The 20,223-nt window shown below is 45.4% G+C and overlaps 1 protein-coding gene across 2 annotated transcripts in view; it reads right to left on the reverse strand.

Annotated features, from left to right (window-relative positions):
• The window catches only part of RPA2 (replication protein A2), a 32,779-nt gene extending 14,189 nt beyond the window's left edge, over positions 1-18,590 (reverse strand). The window contains exons 1-4 of one of the 2 annotated variants that reach the window (XM_075850547.1): positions 18,389-18,590; positions 18,001-18,107; positions 14,105-14,206; positions 4,181-4,294 (exon numbers count right to left, since the gene is read on the reverse strand). In XM_075850547.1, coding sequence (XP_075706662.1) covers positions 4,181-4,294; positions 14,105-14,206; positions 18,001-18,107; positions 18,389-18,404 — 339 coding nt within the window. In that variant the 5' untranslated portion in view covers positions 18,405-18,590. Of the gene's footprint in view, positions 1-4,180; positions 4,295-14,104; positions 14,207-18,000; positions 18,108-18,217; positions 18,314-18,388 lie in introns of those variants that run through there. The other variant, XM_075850548.1, reaches the window with a different exon arrangement.
• Between the last annotated feature and the right edge of the window lie 1,633 nt (positions 18,591-20,223).

The following is a 20,223-nucleotide window of genomic DNA, read 5'->3' on the forward strand; positions in this document are numbered from 1 at the left end:
TAATTGTTTCACAGAAACCTGCACGACATTGCGACCACGGGAAGAGTCTGCAAAAGCAAAAGGTGTGCACCTCATAGAACTTGACAAAAGCGTGCAAGGAAGACCAAGCGGCTGCCTTGTACACCTGAAGAGCAGAAGCTTTACTGTGCATAGTCCAGGAAGCCCAGACCTTACCCAAACTCGTTAAGCCTCGTAATTAGCCGTCCAAATCCATCGATCGTGGCATTAGAGGCCGCCAACCCCTTCTTGGGACCATCCAGGAGAATAAACAAGGGATCCAACCTTCAGAAAGAAGCAGTCACAGAAATTTAAATCTGCAAGGCATTGACAACATTCAGGTTGTGAAGGGAAGGCTCCCTTGGATGATTTGGAGTAGGACAAAGGGACGATAGAAAAAATTTCCTCAGTCATGTGAAAAGCCGAAATGACTTTAGGCAAAAGGAGGGCGCCGTGCAGAGCACTGGCTTATCCTGATGAATGGCAAGACAAAGCAGACAGTATAGCTAGCCTCCAGAGAGAAGTCACTGGTACCACAAATACCACCATCCAGGAAAGAAGACGACGAAAGACGACTTTGCGAAAAAGGTTCGCATGGAGCCGATTGCAAAAGCTCCAAAACTAAGATTAGATCCCAAGAAGGAATTGGACGACAAGGGGGAACCGTGCCAGCAACCCTCTGCAGAAAGGTCTCAACATCGGATTTGGAGGCCAAAGGGTGACCAAACAAGATGGAAAGTGCCACCCTGATCCAGGCCACACTGGAGAAAAAATAAAAACAACAGGGGGGGGGGGGGGGGGGGAGAATTACAATTCCCACACCAACAAAAGTAGGTCTTACAGGTGCGGTGGTAAAGAAGGGCTGATCAAGGCTCAGAAGCCCTCAGCGTGGCAAGAATAACCCTCTCTGATAAACTGCAAGCCCTCAGAAAAGTAGACTCCGCCACGCCACAAAACGTAGCGACCTTAAATGCTGGCGGAAGAGGGCTTCCCGACAGGTCAGGATGGAGAGGCAAGGGCCACGGGATGTCGGTCAGCAGGGACACCACATCCACGTAACAACGACGAGGCCAATCTAGGGCTACTAGTATGACCAGAATCTCTTGAGCCATCAGAGGAGCCAAGGCAGGAAAGAGGACAACCGGTACAGGACCCTCAAGCAGGTCCATGGAGCCACAAGAGCGTCCACGGTGTAGGCCACTGGATCGCAGGCTCAGGAGATGGAGGGAACCATACGATTGAACCTGGATGCCATGAGGTCCACATCCAGCCTGCCCTATCTGGTGCAAATTTTGTCGAAGACCTCCTGGTGGAGGGACCACTACACGGGATCTACCTTAGGAAGTCCGTGACTCAGCAGTACGCATTCCAGGGGTCGGCAGCTATCATAGCAGGAACAATATTCGCGATAACTGCCTTGATGCAAGTCCCCGCCCTGGTAATAAGCTACGGCCATGACACTGTCCATATGGATTCGCAACGGATGGCCAGACAGGAGTGATATCCAGTGCAGCAGGCAAAGGAAGATTGATCTCAACACCAGCAGGTTGATGGGGAAAGAGGATTCCTGTGGGGACCACAGCACCGGAGCCGTGAGGTTCTGAAAAGTTCCATAACCAGACAGCCAGAGGAATGCGGGTCTGTTGACCCAAGGAGTCCGGTTCCACCGGGTGAGGATCACCCACAAAGTATGGAACTGCGGAAAGTGAATGGTCTCTATCGAGGCCACCGCAATTCTAAGGACCCTCACACGCAAAGGTGGAGGGAGCTCTGCGCAGCTGACGGCAATGAGCCAATCCCTTTCTGAACGGCCAACAGCATTTCCTGGGGAAGGAACACTCTTGCTGTCTGTGTCAAAGGCCTATGAATATTATCTGCTGGGAGGGGGAACAGGCAAGTCTTGAAGTTGTTTACAATCTAACCGAACCTGCTTAAGGTGTCCAGAGTGATTTGGAGCGCAGTCATGTCCTCCCTGGTGGGAGACTTGATTAACATGTTGTCTATGTACGGGCGGACATAAACCCCCCTGGTCCGAAGGAGCACCATCACCAAATTGAGGATTATTGTAAATACATTTGGGGTCGTAGCCAGGCAGAACAGAAGAGCCACAAATTGGTAATGGTGAAGTGGCACTGCAAAGAGCAGGAAGCACTAGTCCGACTAACAAATATGCATCCTTGAAGACCACTGAGTATTCGATTTTGTACCTGAAGATACAACTTCCTGAACCCAGGCATCCGAAATGTGGGAGAGCCAGACGTCCTTGAAGTCTATAAGTCTCCCAAATTGGATCGAGGGGAGGCACACCTTCAGGCAGTTGTGGACTTCGCTCTGGCCTTGGTGGATTGACATCAGGGTCACCAGGTGTGAGCCTTAAAAGGGAGGTTTGGCCTTTTGGGATAGATGTTTCGAAGACCGTGTGGGAGAACCCATAAAAAGACCTTGACAGGGACGGTCCAGGACAGAGCAGCCAATTCCTCCTGAGGAGACCGAGAGCAAGTCATGACAGCGCTTATGTGCCCATTCAGTTGCAGCTCTGCTGACCCTGGCTGAGGCAAAAATATGGCATAAGATGTAGCCGGAGGCTTCAAAATGTGGGCTTGGCAGAGGATTCCAAATGACGATCCAGAGGATCCTTGAAGGAAACGGAGTCTGCCATCGGCAAAGTAGTAGTTTTGGCCATGCAGGAAACTTGTGTCCACCACCATAGACCAATACCACTTGGAAGAAACACTTTCCAGAAGGTGCAGACAACATCCAACCAGCTAGAGTGAGTGAACTTGTCCGGGTGTTTCCATTCCTTGGAAACTACGCCGTCAAGTTCAGAATGGGCTGGAAAGGCCATCTGGGACTAAATGAGGTTGAAGAAAGGAAACAGATTCAGGTCAAGGGAAGGGCACGGTATCAGTAACCTGCAAAGTGTCACAGACCACCTTAATAAAAGTACCTCAACTTAAATGGGAAATTGGGGGAAGAACCCTTGTCATCCAAATCAGAAAGTTCTCTGATAAGACCCCCTTGGGGGGAAAGGAGGCACCAGACAGCGCCTTCTTTGGATTGGGGTAGAGGCAGAAAAGGCCAGTGAAAGTGAAGTCAGTCAAGCTGGCCTGGCCAGTAATTTGGGGCCTGCCACGTGAGGAAAACATGGACCGGGAGTTTAGAGATAATTGGTCAGAAATGTAAACCAACATGCTCATCATGGATTGATGTTCGCCAGGCTACCTAAGGTCCTAGAAAGGAAACGGGCCCAGTTCCGTCTCAAAACCCCCAATACCAGGCACAGGCAATACTGGGGTTGGCAGGAGCCACAGGCACTCATTACATAGGAAATGAGCACCGGAACGCTTTACATAGGCAAGTAGGCTGATCACAGGGAAATTTAGCACTGCATTTAGAGCAGGCATAATTGACTGTGATGGTTGTCTGGCAAGAAGGTTCTCCCTTGCAGTAGAGGGGGTCACTACACCACACACTATGATAAACGGTGGGGGTGAGATGGCCAATGAATTCACTCAGGTACTGCACAGCAAGAGATTTCTTTACCCTAGGAAGGGGGTAATGGCTGCCTTTACCTATGTCTGCTAGTAAAAAACATTCAGGGACTAAGAGCAAAAACAGTAAGGTTAAGTTCACAAGCAGTGTTTCCAGGCGTATTTTGGGACAAGAGGTGCCCCTTAGGCTGGTGGGTGACACAGGAGCTGACGTTCTTGTCCCATTGCCAATAAAGACAAGTGGGGAAATAGCACATTTGTAGGAGGATACTGTGCGCACACCTTGGAGGGGACAAAATTGTAAGCACTTGCGAGCACGGTTCTCACTCTTGTTTGAATTGTAAATTAGTTTAGTCAATATGTAATGTCTGTACATGTTCCCTCGGAAGCGTAAAGTGCTGCGGAATATATGTTGGTGCTATATATTATTATTGTCAACCTTATTTCCCAGCTTAAAAATGAAAGGTAGTGTGCCTCCTACAGACACTAAGCTAACGCTGAATAGCTCAGTGTCTGCAGGTGGGGTATATCTCTTGTCGGAGGGGCCACTTTAATTCTTAGTGTCAAGCCCCCTAGTGCCAACAGCATATACCGACAGTCTGTGTCCCCCAAAGTAACGAATGAGAAATTAAAATTTATTTTATAGTGCTTAAACCTCTAAATAGTAGAAGATTAAAAAACACAAAACTTACATCTGTGTCCACCCATTGTCGAATATCCATGGGTGCTGCAGTCATGTCATCTACTTTGTATAAAATGTTTGTTGGAGCCTTTTCTGCATGCCTTACTATGCCAACAATTGTCACCTAAAGGAAAAGCACATTTTTTTATTTTAGTTAGACTGTGTCCGGTTCATGACAAAAAGGTACTAACTACTATAGCGTTTACAAGACAGACACAGCCTTAGACCCCATGCACACGACCGTAAAAAAAACAAAAAACTGCATAATTGCGGACTGCGGATTGCGGTCCGTGCCGTAGAACCGTGGCAAGAATTATTGAGCATGTCCTACTTTTTGACTTTTACTCGGCCGTGCTCCCATACTTTGTATGGGTGCACAGCATGAAAATGCGGCCTGCAGGCAGTCGGCCATGCTCGCAATCGTGAGCAGGGATTACGGGCACGGCTGTGTTAATGAGGCCTTACAGATTGTCTGTGCTGGCTCCTAACTTTCGGTGCCAGCTCCTAAACCTAACTAAGATTCATGCAGTGGGTTATTTGAATTAACACCTTTGGCCTCATTATCAAAACTGCTGAATATGGCAAGCATTCAGGGCTCAGGTTAAATTTTAGGAAAATAAAAGCTGTGCTGTGTTTAGTTTCTATGGGAACCAGACAACTGAACCGATATTAACCCCTTTGGGATGCAGCCCGTTTTGGCTTTGTGGACACAGATGATTGTTTTCAAATCTGACATATGTTGCTTTATGTTGTAATAACTTTGGTATGCTTTAACCTATCCAAGCGATTCAAAGATTTTCTCGTGACATATTGTACTTAAAAATGTGGTCGATAAAGTGAATATTTGTGAAAAACTTCAAATTTTAGAGGAAATTAGCATTTTTCTAAATTTAAATGTATCTACTTGTAAAACAGATAGTAGTACCACACAAAATAGTTACTAGCTGGGCGGAGCGCATCAGGGCACATGCAAGCTGGGCGGAGCGCATCAGGGCACATGCAAGCTGGGCGGAGCGCATCAGGGCACATGCAAGCTGGGCGGAGCGCATCAGGGCACATGCAAGCTGGGCGGAGCGCATCAGGGCACATGCAAGCTGGGCGGAGCGCATCAGGGCACATGCAAGCTGGGCGGAGCGCATCAGGGCACATGTAAGCTGGGCAGAGCCCATCAGGGTAAATGTAAGCTGGGCAGAGCGCATCAGGGTAAATGTAAGCTGGGCAGAGCCCATCAGGGTAAATGTAAGCTGGGCAGAGCGCATCAGGGTATAGGTAAGCTGGGCAGAGCGCATCAGGGTATAGGTAAGCTGGGCGGAGCGCATCAGGGTATATGTAAGCTGGGCGGAGCGCATCAGGGTATATGTAAGCTGGGCGGAGCGCATCAGGGTATATGTAAGCTGGGCGGAGCGCATCAGGGTATAACATGGTGATGTAATAATGGGTTGAATGAATTAAAATGAATCATCCATTGCGTGGTGTGGTACGCTATAAACCATTACTTTATGCACAGGCCGCGTTTTTGGGGTATTGTACAAAATATCTGCGCTCCAGTATTGCCTAATCTTTGACTTCTTCACTAGCCTCATAAGCAGCACAAGGCCCTAAAGTTTCCTCATCTCCGCTGCATCTGCGGGGTCCACCAGTGGGGGTCAAGCAAATGACAATGTGAGAGTTTTTAATGAAAAACGACTGGACCTAAAAAAATTGGTCTGGGCCGTCATTCAGAATAATTTTGCATCATTGCGTTTTGAGGGTCATAAACGTGTTATTTTTCCGTTGAAGGAGCTGTGTGAGTGCTTGTTTTTTGTGAATCAAGCTGTAATTTTTATTGGTTCCATTTTGGGGTACACGCGATTCTTTTTTTTATCACTATTCCATTTTTTGGGAGATGAGGAAACCAAAAAAAACAGCAATTCTAGCAGGGTTTTGTTTTTCTTTTTTAGTGTTCACCGTGCAGTATAAACAACATGTTAACTTCATTCTGTCGGTCGATACGATTATAGCTATATAAATTTAGTATCGTTTTTTTTTTTTTTTAAGCTTTACTACTTTCCCACAATAAAAATACTCTTTTCGAATAAAAATAAATAAATAATGTTTTAGTTTTGCCATTTTCTGACAACCATAACTTTAATTTTCAGTTGATATTAGCTTTATGATAAGGAGTTTCTCAATGGACAACTGGGCGTGTTTTACTATATGACCAAGTGGGCGTTTGTGGAGAGAAGTGTATGACGCTGACCAATCAGTGACCAATCGGCGTCATACACTTCTCTCCATTCATTTACACTGCAGATAGCGATATAGCTATATCGCTATGTGCAGTCACATAAACACAGTATAACATTACTGCAGTGTCCTGACAATGAATATACATTACCTCCAGCCAGGACGTGATGTGTATTCATTCTCCTGACCACTTCTGTAGGGTCTCCGAGTTACAGCATAGCAGTCTCGCGAAATTACGCTATAAGCAGTCATTAACATGTAAATCACAGAGACGCTACAGAAGTGGTCAGGAGAATGGAACTATTAGGGTATGTTCACACGGAGTGTTTTCAGCTATTTTTCGGGTCGTAAAAGTCCCAAAAAACGGCTGAAAAATCGGAAGCAGAACGGCTACAAACAACTGCCCATTGACTTCAATAGGAAATCCGGCGTTCTGGTTTTTTTTACGCCTTGTTTTCCGAAAACGGCGCGTACAAAAGATGCCCGCTAAAGAAAAGTGCATGTCACTGATTGGGACGTTTTTTGTAGCCGTTTTTCATGGACTATTGAAAAACAGCTCCAAAAACGCGAGTTGCTAAAAAAAAATGTCTGAAAATCAGGAGCTGTTTTCCCTTGAAACCAGCTCCGTATTTACAGATGTTTGAGTTTGCGTGTGAATATACCCTTAGGCTTCCATACCTGGCCACCAGGAAGTCATTGCTAGGCTTCCTGGTTGCCATAGTAACCAGTGATCTCTCACAGGGAGGGGCCGGTGGGGTACAGAGGGACCCGCCTCCCTCGGTCAACCAGTGATAGAGGTAACAGGATTTGAGTCGTGTACAAGCGTAGTCCGAGAAAGTCGACCAGGTTGACTAGTATGGAACTACAAGTGCCACAAACCACGGTATGGCGTATCTAACAAAAACATCCGCGTTGTAAGCCATACATCTTCAGGAGCTGAAACCAGACAACAAACAGAAATTCCGTGAATTTTGCATGGAATTGCAGGGCCGATTGGAAGAGGACGAATTCGACTGACAGGTTGGTGTTCAAACTCAGAGATGAGGCTACCTTACACCTCTGTTGAAGGTCAAATCGCCACAACGTTAGAATTTGCGTTTCAGAAAAACCATGCATCCTTGTCACGCACATGGGGGACTAACCCAAAGTAAACATGTTCTGTGCAATGAGCAGGCGCAAAGTCTACAGGCCCTTCTTTTTTGCCGAAAATACTATCACTGACCACGCCTACTTGGACATGTTAAAGGAATGGCTTATGCCAGATAGCGGATCGTCTGCCAAAAGTAGTCTATCAGCAGGGTGGTGCAACTCCACATTTACTTTTGGATGTTCGATGATACTTGAATGAAACAACCGGAACGGCTGCGCCGGAAACAACGATTCACCAATGTTGCACTGGTCTCCAGAGCAAATACCCTACAACTTCTTTCCGTGGGGCTACATCAAGGACTCAGTGTATCTGCCCCCCAGAAATAGGATCTAAACGACCTGAGACAACGCATCACTGAAACAGTGGAGTCCATATCCGAGGATATGCTGGCACACGTCTGGACAGAACTGGATTAATGCCTAGACATCTGCTGTGTCACCAATGGAAATAACAGAACGTTTGTAGTGTGTGGATAAAACTTGGATAGTATGTCTTTTCAGGTTAATAAATTTGAATTATACTCTCTCGGTTATGAACACCTAGGCCAGAGTTTCCCGACCTTATGGGAATCGAGGCACCCTTTGAAAAAATAAATAAATCTATCTATCTATCGTCCTTGACAGTCATCCACACGGTGCTGAACTGGATACACAAATGAGGAAATAGACGCAGCACTCTAAAAGTAGTTGCAAAGATAGTGGTTTATTCACCCATTTACAGAAATACCTACTTTTCAGTCCTCTCAGCAGGACCTTTGTCAAGGTCCTGTTGATAGGACCGAAACGTAGCTATTTCTGTACATGGGTGAATAAATGTTAGGGTGCGTTCACACAGCGTTTTTTGTAAGGCAAAAAAAATCTGCCTCAAAATGACCTATTAATTTAGTGAAAGTATAGTGATTATTGTGACAGGTTGTCACAAAGATCACATGCCCAGAGACCTCACTGATTGGTCTCTGGGCAGAGCTCCGTGATGTCAGCTGTCTAGAGACAGCTATATCACGGAGCTAAATGCCGCTAAAGAGCGGTGCATATCTGCAGGACGCTCTGGAACGTACCTGCAAAGATAATTGCGGACCGCCCGGGCGGGTATAGTCAACGGGTGGTTTGCAAGTGTTTCAACTGTATCTGCATCTTCAGGAGGAGCATTCACTATGTATTGCGCATACGAGGCAGTGACGTCATCGTGCCTGTCTGCACCGTGCCGCACAGAGAAGTTATATTATTTTTATCAGGCACTATTGGGGCATCTGTGGGGTCATTATACAGCGTGTGGCGCAGCTATGGAGGTATTATACAGCGTGGAGCGCAGTTATGGGGGCACTACGCCGTGGTGTCGGCGGCAGTCAGCTATGGGGGGCACTACGCCGTGGTGTCGGCGGCAGTCAGCTATGGGGGGCACTACGCCGTGTGGAGGGCAACTACAGGGGCACTACGCCGTGTGGAGGGCAACTACAGGGGCACTACGCCGTGTGGAGGGCAACTACAGGGGCACTACGCCGTGTGGAGGGCAACTACAGGGGCACTACGCCGTGTGGAGGGCAACTACAGGGGCACTACGCCGTGTGGAGGGCAACTACAGGGGCACTACGCCGTGTGGAGGGCAACTACAGGGGCATTATATTGTGTGGGGAGAACAATGGAACAATATACTGTGTGGGGGCAGTGTCAGGGGGTATATTATATACAGTAGTATACACCAGGCTCCGGGGATAAATATTAATTCAATGGCATAGCATGCAAAAGGGGGAGGAATGACATGCAAAAAGGGGTGTGGCCTGAGTAATCGTTCAATAATCGTAATTGAGGCTACATGTTCAATCAATTCAGGTCATATTTGCCCAGCCCTAATTAATGAGCAAGATCGCTCTATCCATCTATACATACATATTTCAGTTGGCATCTGGAGCTCTGATGTCACAAACGTGGTACTGTTGATGCCAACGTGGTGAGCTCAGAGATCTTTACTTAAAATTTTAAGCACTGTATCCAAATCCATTTCACTTCCTATTTGCCATTCGACAGTCTGATGGGGGTCTTTGGAAGGGTTTATCTAAAGAGATGTCAGTGCACATGAGGCACTAGGAAACTCCTCAATTTTATATTGAATGCAGCCATAGAAGCCATTCTCCAAGTGTGGATCACTTCAACATACAAGTTAGGCGGGATTCACACGACCGGGTCGTTCCCGAGCACGGGTGTCGGCCGGTAAAATCGGCCATTTTGCCCGGCCGGTTTGCATTAAGTTTTGCATCCGTGCCGGGCCGATCCGGACAGTGACATCAGCGGCAACTCCTGAAGGGGAATCCCCATGTGTTCGGGGATTCCGCTTCTGGAGTTTCCCCTGATGTCACTGCCCAGATATGGACAGAGACATCAAGCGCTCTGTCCAGGAGCGGAATCCCCGAAAACACGGGGATTCCGCTCCTTCAAGGAGCTAAAGTGCGGCTAGCACATAGCAGAGCGGGGACATACCTCCCCGCTCTGCTATAGTGGCGTCGCTGCAGTAGTAGCAGCCGCAGCAGCTGCAAGCGGCGCCATCGAAGGTGTCGCCGGGCCAGGGTGCTTTCCAAGCAGGGGAAGGGAGCCAGCGCAGTGCTCCCTTCCACCTGCTGTACACCCCGGCCCTGCCACACAGTGTACAGCGATGCCATTCGTCAGAATGGCATCAACTCCTCCTCCTCACATGCACTCTGCGCTGTGAGGAGGAGATAGAGCGCAAGCTCCGGAAAACCCGGCCATCACTCGGGACACATCCCGGTGATGGCCGTGTATTACCCGGCCCCATAGACTTCTATGGGAGACGGGCGGCCGGGTACCCGTGCGAAGATAGAGCATGTCCTATTTTTTGACGTCCGGTTTTCCCGGCCGTCAAAAAATCGGTCGTGTGAATAGCCCCATTAGGGGTCTATTATTCCTAATGCAGCCGGGTGCCGGCCGATTTATGAACGGCCGGCACCCGGCCGGGAAACCCTGCCGTGTGAATGAGGCCTTATTCCCATACAAAGTTTGGCTCATATTTCAAACTAGCTTTTATACCCGGCGTTGCTCGGGAGGTTGACTTACGGTATAGATAGAGTAAAAGCTCACTATTTAAATACCTCTCAGTATGAATTTAATTGCTAGAGAGTGTAAATAATGTTATTGGAAGCATAAAAGAAATGAAATGAAGCAATATATTCATTACAGATTTATATAGTGTTGATTTAGGACTGAACGTTTCTATTCCAACGCTTTCTTGTAAACAATGTTTTTTGTCTTTTGATCCGGTGCCAAGATGTAGAGATTCTTTCCAGTGCCGACTCTGGAGCAAACATATAGTTGCCCATGGGAAAAACAGGGACTTTGAAGGTGTATTCCTGCCATTTTCAGGGATTGACCTTGAGCCTTGCGAATAGTCATTGCAAAGGCTATGCGTACTGGGAACTGCTTGAACTCGAAAGGAACATCATTTGGAGTGAAGGGAATGCGAGGAATAAAGACAAACTTCCCCCTTGGCACATCCGGTTAGTATGGTGGCCTCGATGACCTGATCCATTTTAACCCCTTTAGGACACAGCCTGTTTTGGCCTTGTGGACACAGATGATTTTTTCAAATCTGACATGTGTCACTTTATGTGGTAATAACTCCGGAACGCTTTTACCTATCCAATCGATTCGGAGATTGTTTTCTCGTGACATATTGTACTTTATGTTAGTGAAAAAATGTGGTCGCTTAATTCAATATTTATTTGTGAAAAACTTCAAATTTTAGCAAAAATTACAATTTTTCTAAATTTAAATGTGTTTGCTTGTAAAACAGATAGTAATACCACACAAAATAGTTACTAGTTAACATCCCCCATATGTCTACTTTATGTTTGCATCATTTTTTTTCACGTACTTATTTTTCTAGGACGTTACAAGGTTTAGAAATTTAGCAGCAATTTCTCATATTTTCAAGAAAATTTCGATAGGCCATTTTTTCAGGGACCAGTTCAGTTCTGAAGTGGTTTTGAGGGCCTTCTATATTAGAAAGTCCCCATAAATCACCCCATTTTGAAAACTGCACCCCTCAAGGTATTCAAAACCACATACAGAAAGTATTTTAACCCTTTAGGCGTTTCACAGGAATTAAGGCAAAGTAGAGGTGAAATTTACAAATTTCATTTTTTTTGCAGAAATTCATTTGTAATAAAAAAAAAGCTGTAACACAGAAGGTTTTACCAGAGAATCGCAACTCAATATTTATTGTCCAGATTCTGCAGATTTTAGAAATATCCAACATGTGGCTCTAGTGCGGTAATGGACTGAAGCACATGTCTCAGAAGCAAAGGAGCACCCAGTGGATTTTGGGGCCTCCTTTTTTTAGGAATATATTTTAGGCACCATGTCAGGTTTGAGGAGGTCTTGTGGTACCTAAACAGACGAAACCCCCCCAAAAGTGACCCCATTTTGGAAACTACACCCCTCAAGGCATTTTTCTAGGGGTATAGTTAGCATTTTGACCCCACAGTTTTTTTGCAGAATTTAGTGGAATTAGTCTGAGAAGATGAAAATCACCTATTTTTCTGTGGAAATATAGAATTTTTTCAAGGAATAAAGGAGAAAAAGCACCCCAACATTTGTAAAGCAATTTCTCCCGATTACGGCAATACCCATATGTGGTCGTAAAACTGATGTTTGGACCCGCAGCTAGGCTCAGGAGGGAAGGAGCGCCTTTTGGATTTTTGAGCGCAGATTTTGATGGTTTGGTTTTCAGTGCCGTGTCGGGTTTGCAACACCCCGGAGGGACCAAAACAGTGGAAACCCCCCAAAATTGACCCTATTTTGGAAACTACATCCCTCAAGGAATTTTTCTAGGGGTATAGTGAGCATTTTGGCCCCTCAGGATCTTTTTTTTAGAGCTAAGGTGACCAAAAAACTAACGATTTTGGCGCTTTAAATTCTTTATTTCTTACAGCGTTCACCGTGCGCAATAAATTAAGTTTTACTTTATTCTACGGGTCGGTACGATTATGCCGATACCATGTGTATAGTTTTTTTTTACATTTTGCAGCGTTTGCACAATAAAATTACGGTTCTATAAAATAATATATTTTCTGAGACACGCTATTCTAAGCCGTAACTTTTTTCTTCAAAAAAGCTGTGGGAGGGCTTGTTTTTTGCGGGACGGGTTGTAGCTTTTATTGGTACTATTTTGTGGTAAATGCGACTTTTTGATCACTTTTTATTCTATATCTTGGGAGGAGTAGTGACCGAAAAATAGCGATGCTGACAGTTTTCAGTTTATTTTGTTTGCGGCGTTCACCGTGCGGAAAAATTAACATTATAGTTTCATAGTTTGGGTCGTTATGAACGCGGTGATACCAAATATGTGTACTTTTTTTTAACGTTTTAATTTTTTACCTATAATAAATGACTTATTGTAGGAAAACAAAAACTTATTTTTACACTTTTATAAAACATTTTTATGAACTTTTTACACTTTATATTTTTGTTTATTAACTTTTCTTTTACTTTTTACACTTTCTTTTTTGACCTGCAGCTCTAATCGCTGCTAGAATACATTACACTACCTAGGTAGTGTAATGTATTCCAACTGTCAGTGTGACGTCACAGTCACTCTGACAGTTGGTCTACGAGGATCAGCGGAGGCAGATCCTCATAGGCTTCCATACATGGCAGACCCGGAGGCCGTTGCCTGGCCCCCGGGTGCCATCACAAGCATCAGCAGCCCCCACGATTGCTTGGGGGCTGCTGATTGTGCTACAAACCCCCTACATGCGGAGATCGCAATCGAGTCCCGCATGTAACGGGTTAATCGACAAAATCAGCGGCGATGAGCCGCTGATCGGCAACACTGGAGTGTCAGCTGTCGGCGACAGCTGATCTCCAAGTTCCCGATGCACACCTTGTCGCCGACAGTGTGCATCGGGAACGACACAGTGACTTCCTGTCACTATGACAGGAAGCCTATCAGGACCAGCCGAAGGGTGGTCATGATGGGCTTCCGTCCATGGCAGACACGGAAGCCATTGTTTGGCTTCCGTTTGCCATACTAACTATCGGCAAACCCCGCGATTTCGGACCGGGGTCTGCCGATATGTTAGAAACCCCCAAAATTCGGCGATTGCAACCGATCTGCGAATTTAAGGGGTTAATTCGCCGAAATCAGCGTCAAAGGACCGCTGGTCGGCAAGAGTGGAGTGTCAGCTGTCGGCGACAGCTGACCTCCTGGTTCCCGTTGCACACTGTTGCCGACAGCGTACACCGGGAAAAACTCAGTAACTGTAAGTCCTCGTGCGGGAAGTAACCTCACGCAACGACGCACAGTTACGTCCTCGTGCGGATAGGGGTTAAACCAATGAAAAAGCGGGCTGCAAACAAACACACTTTCGAAAATATATATAAGATGGACTGGGGTGAACCGCTATCCTCAGGGAGGAGAGGGCAGAGAAATTCTTTGTTGCCTGGAGTCTCAAACAACACACTTGGTACCCACATCAGGGAGGAAAAATCATACCACAATCACGTAGCAGTGACCCTCCTGTTCAAATCATAATTGCAACATACATACCTGAGAAAGCTCAACTTCTCCTATCCTGAAAAGCTCATCACTTTGAGCAGCAGAGAGTAGCTGAGACACTGTGCATGGCACTATTTGCTGTGCCCTTGACCTCTGGGGGAAAAAATAAATAATTAAAATCAATGTAATACGCAATATTTAACAGAAAACATTTGACATAATATGATCATGTCTGCAGTGTTATCCGGCTGGCAGTGTGAATAAGGCTACATTCACACGACAGTGAAAAAAAATGTCCATTAAAAACTGAACGGTCAGGTTTTCATGGCCATTTTGCATCAGTGTGTCTCTAAATTTTCATCCATTTCCAGTCAGTCAGTTTTTAATGGCCATTTGACATCCAATTTGCATCAGTTTTTCATGGCCGTTAAAAAATAAAAATGATGAATTTCATTTGTCAGGCTTTCTTTGTCCCAGCCCCCTGAAAACACCCAAACATATCATGCTGTCACATACACCCACATTAACGTTACTGAAGTGTCTTGACAGTGAATAGACATCGCTTCCAGCCAGGACACGATGTCTTTTCACAATCCCGACACTTCAGTAACGTTTGTGTGGGACTTACAGCACAGCAAGCGTGATCTAGCTATAAGCTGTCATATACAGCGTGATCTCGCGAGATTACGCTTGCTGTGCTGTAAGTCCCGCACAAACGTTACCGAAGTGTCGGGATTGCAAATAGACATTCCGTCCTGGCTGGAGGTGATGTCTATTTACTGTCAAGACACTTCTTTAACATTAATGTGGGTGTATGTGACAGCACATCGTGAACAACGCAAGATCACTATGCGCTGCTTACATGAATGGAGAGAAGTGTATGATGCTGATTGGTCAGCGTCATACACTTCTCTCCACAACACCCACTTGGTAAAAAGTAAAAGCACGCCCATTTGGGCATTAAGAAAGTCATTAGCATAAAGCTAAAAATCGCTCATGACTTGCTGAAAATAGATTGTTTTTCTAAATAAAAAACACTGCTGTAATCTACATTACAGCGCCGATCTCATTATGTAAGAGATAGGGCACTTATAATGTGGTGACAGAGCCTCTTTAACGGAAAAAGCACCATGCATGTAGTGAGCATTATAACACCACAGGCGTTTTTTTTTCCTTTTGACCAGAAATTTATGCACAGCAGATGGTGCAAAAAATTTCCACCGAGAGGTCATAATGTGGCCTCATGCACACGACCGTAGCCATGTGCACGGCCATGATTTTCAGGTCGGCTGGCCGCAGAGTGTCACCCCCGAGCCGTGCACATGGCCGCGTCCATTATTTTCTATGAGCCTGGACCGCAGAACACGGGTGTAATAAGACTTGTCCATTCTTTCTGTATTCCAGGCTACTTTGCCATGCACGGACCGTGGAATCCACGGTCGTGTGCATGGGCCTATAGAAATGAATGGGGCTGCAATTCCCCGTTGATTTTCGCGGGAATTGCGGCCGCAAAAGCACGTTCGTGTGCATGGGGCCTAAGGTGGCGTAAGAATGCTGTAAATAAATAATCCATAGATGTGTGGCCAGTGTCACACTGATAAATGGTACACCATTTTATCCCCCTTTTGGAACACACTCTGCACCATTTCCGTCACCATCTTCTGGGGGGCAATTCATTTTTTTGTCGACGAAGGGGTGTGAGGGAAAATCTGTAATTCATATGGGCACCCATTTTGGGGGGCATGTGACTTAAAATCACTTTTTATTTCATTTTTTGGGAGGCGTGGCGACAAAAAAAACTTCTGGTATGGTCTTTGACTTTTTGTTACCGCGTTTAGTGTGCGCTAAAAATTGCATTAACTTTATTCTGCAGGTCGACACAATTATATAGATACCAAATGTATATCGTGTCTTTGTTTTACAGCGTTTGCACAATAAAAATCACTTTCTTTAAAAAAAATATTTTTTTTTCCAAATTATAAGAACGATACCTTTATTTTCCCCCATCAAGAAAGCTGTGTGAGGGTTTGTTTTTTTAATTTTTATTGGTACCATTTAGGGGTACACACGGCTCTTTGATCACTTTTTCATTATTTAGGCGGCAAGGTGCCCAAAAAACAACAACTCTGGCTTTTTTTTTTATAGCGTTAACCGTACAAGATAAATAACGGAAGTTCTATAATTTGAGTCGTTATGGACATGGCGATTCCAAATATGTATAGTTTTTTTTAAAGTTTATTTTTTTTCTTATATAAAAAAAAATAAATAAGGATTTATGGGAAAAAGGCGATTTTCGGTATTTCTTTTTCTCCAACATTTTTAGTCCCACTAGGGAACTTCCAACTGGCTGATGGCATGTATACACTGCAATACCTTGAACTTTACAGGAGTTTCAGCTGTAATACATAGCTGACGCCCACTGGCGATGGCACAGGCATAGCTTGTGCCTTCACGTACATTTACATTGCAATGCGCTAACTGTATGTGATAATGTGGAAAGGGATAGAGGTCTTGCGATCCGCATTCAAGTTTTGATTATTTTTTTTGACTATTGTGTCGCAACACAACTACATTCAGAATCATTACTTGCGATGATGCATTGCAACCAAAGTTGAGGTGTAGCCATAGCTCAATGGTAATTCTTTTGTTTTAGTTGCTTTCAGTTTGCCCCCGTTCGCTAGGTTTCCGTTTTTTTCACGGAAACAAAAGTTCTGCAGACTGCAAAAGAATTACCATTGAAATCAAATGGTAATTCTAATGGAACCGTTGCTAGCCATTTAATGTTTTGATCCGCTCTTCCTAAGGCTTCATGCCCACTTCAGTCTTTTTCTTCAGGGTGCTAGCCGTTTTTCTGACGGCTAGTACCCGGACCCATTCACACTTCAGTTTTTTGACGGTCATGTTGCTACGCTCCGACAAAAGTAGAGCATGTCCTACTTGGTCCGAGATTCCGTGACGCCCATGCAAGTAAATTGTGCCATCAAAAAAAACTAACGGCACACGGAAGGCATCCGTGTGCCGTCCGTGTGTGATGGAGCCGTTGCCTGGCAACGGCCGGGTGGGCAGAGGTACACATACAGACAGATACTGCACTAATCGGCAGCCCCTTCTCTCTGTCAGCACTGATAGAGAGAAGAGGCTGCTGATCAGTGCTGGAACGCAGCGATATTAAGAAAAATAAGTTCCTACGTACCCCGGCCGTTGTCTTGGTGACGCGTCCGTCTTATGACATCCAGTCCGACCTCCCTGGATGACGCGGCAGTCCATATGACCGCTGCAGCCTGTGATTGGCTGCAGCGGTCACATGGTCTGAAACGGCATCTCAGGAGGCCGGACTTGAGGAAGAAGCACGGAAGCAGGGAGTTCTGGGTAAGTAGTAACTTTTTTTTAATGAACCATTAATCTATAGTGCGAGCGCCGCACATGGTATTCCCTGTCCAGCGGTAGTCTCTGTCCAGGGTGCTGAAAGAGTTAAGGGGCTGCATTGATCAGTGAGTACCGCTGGACAGGGAATAGCATGTGCGGCGCTCACAATATCGTGTACATAGTGTGAACGGGTTTCAGTTTCACACGGAAGTATACACGGAAAGCACACTGTTCCAATCACGGACACACAGAAAATAACTCCCTGGGATCCAGGCAGTAATTCATACCACCAACAGATAATGCTATGCCTGCTGACCATTACATCCTCCACATTATCGCTCCCGCAGCACTCAGCTTTCCAGGAGCCCTAACCGCATACTTGCACCCCCCTCTATACATTCCTACATAACAGGGTGGACACTATATTTTGCGGTCTGGGAAAGATTAGGGACTACTCCTGTAGAATAGCTGTGGTCACAGACGGTGAAAACAGCTACAATTGCTGTAGCAAATTAGAGTTTTAGTCACCACCTGGAGCACTGGTATTAGTAGATTAAAAGAAAATAAATTGTAATACATACAGATTTCTTTTCTCCTTGAGTAGGGGCTGGAGATCCAAATCCTCCAGGTGACTGCACATATCCACCTCCTCCCATCCCTGAGCCGCCATAACCACCATCAAAACCACCTGTACAAGCAAAGACAAGTTGGGTTTCAAGTCTAGTTAAAAATATATATACACAACGTGATGCGATTTTTTTTTTTCGAATACGTCACATCTAAGCTAATGAATTGTACCGTATATTCTATATAGAAGCAAGTTCACAACAGCAGTGCTGCGTTTTTACGCTCAGACGAAGATGGCTGCTCTGTTGCTTAGGCTAGAACGTCACATACTGTAATGTAGCTGATAACGACGTTCAGTAATAGCACCATTTACCACTATCGCCACGCTTTTCTGGCACTAACCGTGATTATTCCACATATTTCTCCGTCTTCTGCTTCAGACTCTTCAGTAGGCCTGTTGGCGCGCTAAAATTTCCTAGCCAATCAAAATCCGCACTCATACAGCGCTCCGCCTGTCACCAATCACAAGCGTTCTCAAGCGGCGCGCCAATCACTCCTAACCAATCAGCGGCTTTCCAGTCAAACGAAATCCCTCATTACTTCGGTCGCTATGGCGCGCTGTAAGAGAGAACGGCAGCTTCCACGTTCTGCGTGATGTCGCCTAAAATACGTCATGTTTCCGGCGCCGCTCGGTGTGCGTCTCTAGTGTTGCGCAGAATAGTGTGGACAGATTTCAATATAGCAGAAGCGGTTCTCGACGTTGCTAGTACTGTGGTTGTGACTGAATGAGGAGAACCGTATGGAATAGCAGATGGAGTGTAACTAGATGTGGTAAAACGTCTGCCTTTACCAGGAGTTTAGTCATTAGAAAGGAGAAGAATTGTAGGTAGTGAAGATGCTTGTCTGCGAGCCTCAAAGATTACTAGTGTGAATAGTATGTGTTCTGACTGTGGATAGACCTTAGGAGGACGTGTTGGTGTGTATGTTTGGTATTTAATAACTAAAATGGGAGATAAGGATTAAATAGATTTATAGAGTAGTACGAGTATTTTGCTCTACAGAGTCTTATAAATACACTTTATGGGCAAAAGTATTGGGACACCTACACGTTACACATACAGGAGCTTTTATGACTTCCCATTCTAGATCCAGAGGCATTAATATGGAGTTGGCCGCCCCTATTCAGCTAAAACCTCCTCCACTCTTCTGGGAAGACGTTCTACAAGATTTGAGTGTGGGAATTTGTGCCCATTCATTCAGAGCATTTATGAGGTTAAACACGGATGTTGTCTAGTTCATCCCAAAGGTGTTTCATGGGGTTGAGGTCAGGGCTCTGTGCGGGTCATGTTCTTCCACATCATACTCACCCGACCATGTCTTTATGGACCTTGCTTTGTGCACTGGGACACAGTCATGCTGGAACAGAAAAGGGCCTTCCCCTAAACTGTTCCCGCGAAGCTGGGAACATACAATTGTCCAATATGTCTTGGTATGCTGAAGCATTCAAGGGGTTGTCGTCCCTAAAAATTGATGGCCTATCCTCAGGATAGGCCATCAATAGCTGATGGGTTGGGGTCCGACTCCTGGGACCCCCTTCTATCGGCTGTTTTGGAGAGCGTGAGAAGCTCGTACGCGCACTGCTTCCCCTTCATATCTACTTGCTCGCTGTGAATCACTTTCCTGAGGATCGGCCATCAATTTTTAGTAACTGGACAACCCCTTCCCCCTGCTTGCCTTCTGGGCCCTAATGACCAAGCAATTTATTTATTTTTTTCCTTCGTCGCATTCAAATTGCTATAACTTTTTGTTATTGTCACGTGGACATGGCTGTATGAGGATTTGTTTTTTGCGGGATAAGTTGTATTTTTCAATGGCACCATTTTCGGGTATATAGAATTTTTTTAACTTCTTAGGGGGGATATAAAAAAACAGCAACACCACCCCTCCCAAAATAGAGAATAAAAAGTGATCAAAAAGTCGCATGTACCCGAAAATAGTACGAATAAAAGCTACAACCCGTCCAGCAAAAAAACAAGCCCTTCTGAGTCATGGCTCTCAGAATATGGTGACACAGAAAATAAATTATTTAATAAAAAAGTGATTTTATTGCACAAACGCTGCAAAACATAAAGAAACCTATATACGTATGGCATCGCCGTAATCGTACCGACCTGCAAATAAAGTAAAATTGTCATTTATAGCGCATGGGAAACGCCGCAAAAAAATAAAAAACATTG

The sequence above is a fragment of the Rhinoderma darwinii genome, chromosome 2 (genome assembly GCF_050947455.1).
Source record: "Rhinoderma darwinii isolate aRhiDar2 chromosome 2, aRhiDar2.hap1, whole genome shotgun sequence".
Taxonomy (NCBI): domain Eukaryota; kingdom Metazoa; phylum Chordata; class Amphibia; order Anura; family Rhinodermatidae; genus Rhinoderma; species Rhinoderma darwinii.